The 2096-nt window shown below is 36.5% G+C and overlaps 1 protein-coding gene across 1 annotated transcript; it reads left to right on the plus strand.

Moving 5' to 3' along the window:
• Positions 1 to 771: 771 nt before the first annotated feature.
• SARC_14817 (hypothetical protein) lies at positions 772 to 1288 on the plus strand (the record flags this gene model as incomplete). Its single annotated transcript, XM_014291051.1, has 1 exon — positions 772 to 1288. A coding segment is annotated over exon 1 (324 nt), but the record flags the coding sequence as incomplete, so codon positions are not given.
• Positions 1289 to 2096: the final 808 nt, after the last annotated feature.

Raw genomic sequence — 2096 nt, forward strand, 5'->3', positions numbered from 1 at the left:
ATATATACTACCATAACTAAAAGGTAATACGCATTTACAAAATGGTCTTCTCGCCAAACAATCGACTCAAATATTAAAGTACCTGCCCTCGTTTGCATTCAAAATATAATTTCTGTAGATTTCGGCACTCGGTGCTTAACCCAGAGTCCGGTTGTACACACTCGGTCGCAGTCTTTTTATCAACCCTCATACAGTCACTTTCCAACAGACATTGTACAAATTCTTCTCTCAATGGTTTGCACGACATGACGTTTAAAGGATCTATGTACACAGAGCTGTACCCTCGAATAAATCTCTTGGTCAACTGTCTATATAGTTCACTGTTCTCTTCGATTATGTATTAAATATTTATTTATATGTACCCTATATATATAAATATGATATATCTCTGCACACAGTCACAAGTGAGTCAACCAACAGTGTTTTTTTAAATTCCAATATATTTTATTTTTAGTGCTGTCCTCTCTCTCTGACCTTTGAGGCTCAGTGTTCAATGTTGTCTGGGCCTATCTGTTGCGTGAATTTATAGAACTAAAAGTGATGACCAACATACGTTGGAATTTGGAAACGGAGTTGGATAGCATCACTCTCTCAGTCATCAGTGTAGTAGTCCAAAGAGTCTCTCTGAGAGAGTATTTCGTAGTCTGGTGGACATCTGCTACAGTAGAGCTCACTACAACTTTTTAACACAATTGGAAAATTTCACTGTTGTCCCAATTCCCAAGTATATATTATATCGTGCTACAGTACATATAGAGGAACACATTGAGGCTTGAACATACATAAAAACATCTTATTAGAACGGAATTGTTTGTTACAGGAACAAAGAAGTAGTAGCTAGTTCCAGTGGTGATCACAAAGGCACAAGCTAGCAACGCTCACATATGGCGCGCCGTTGCTATTAGAGATTAAGGGGAATAGTGTGTGGTGTATCTTTACAAACATAACATCAATCTGATTAGATATGAACGGAATGATGGCAGAGCCCGAATGGGATAGAGATTCGGATCACGATGAGGAAGGGAAAAGTGACGATGATTCAACTGTGTTTAATGAGCTTAAGGAGACTTTATACAGACGCGATATAGATGCGATTGATAAAGAGCTAAAGGAACTCGAGACCAATACCCATGAAGCGCATAATGCCGAGGTCAATGAATTGGAGATGCAGAAGGAGAAACGACTGGAACAGTGCAAGATCTACTCGCGGTATCTCACACAATGTGTGAATAGTAGGTTCAATAAGCAGAAGAAAGAATCGGAGGAGGCCTTGGCGAAGGCAATTGGTATGCGATGCATATATTAGCACAGTGTGTTGTTCGGTGCGATCAAACTCGACTCCTCGATTTTAATGTTGAATTGTTGAACGTGACAGTACAAATTGTGAACGGCTATACATACTTTAAAAGTTTAAATTCTGTATGTTTTAGGTTGATATAATTGTAGGGTCAGATATTATTGTGAGAGTTAAGCTTCCGTATTCTGTTCAGTTTGACAATGCTTCGATGTCACAGTATGGTCATACACTTCTGTAGTTAACAATATTTTCAGTTTGACAGGAAATGTGTTACGTTTTGTGTAGTACCTTCTCTCAAGCGTAACGTGTATGTTGGAAGAACACTTTGTCTAATTTGTGAGTTTTGTGCTGTACCTTTAATATAGCACAGTGGATCTAACCTGGAGTACAAGCATAACAAATGGGACCTATGGGCAGCTACGAATCGTGCAAAAATTTCTAAATATGTGTGTAGGGGATATTTTAACCTACTCACGATACTTTACACACACTTTACAGATATACATGTATGGGTATTCCTCGATATATATTGTGTTCATGTATATACCGATATCTGCATATATAGCCATCTTTCTATATTAACTATTTTGGCAATATAATATATATATATTTATATATATATATATATGTGTGTGTGTGTGTGTGTTGTGTGTGTGTGTGCGTGCGTGTCGTTTAATATATATATATCTATATCTATATCTATATCTATATCTATATCTATATCTATATCTATATTTATATATATATATATATATATATGCATTTATATATATATGTATGTGTGTGTGTGCGTGCGTTT

This window comes from Sphaeroforma arctica (genome assembly GCF_001186125.1).
Source record: "Sphaeroforma arctica JP610 unplaced genomic scaffold supercont1.5140, whole genome shotgun sequence".
NCBI classification, from domain to species: Eukaryota; class Ichthyosporea; order Ichthyophonida; genus Sphaeroforma; species Sphaeroforma arctica.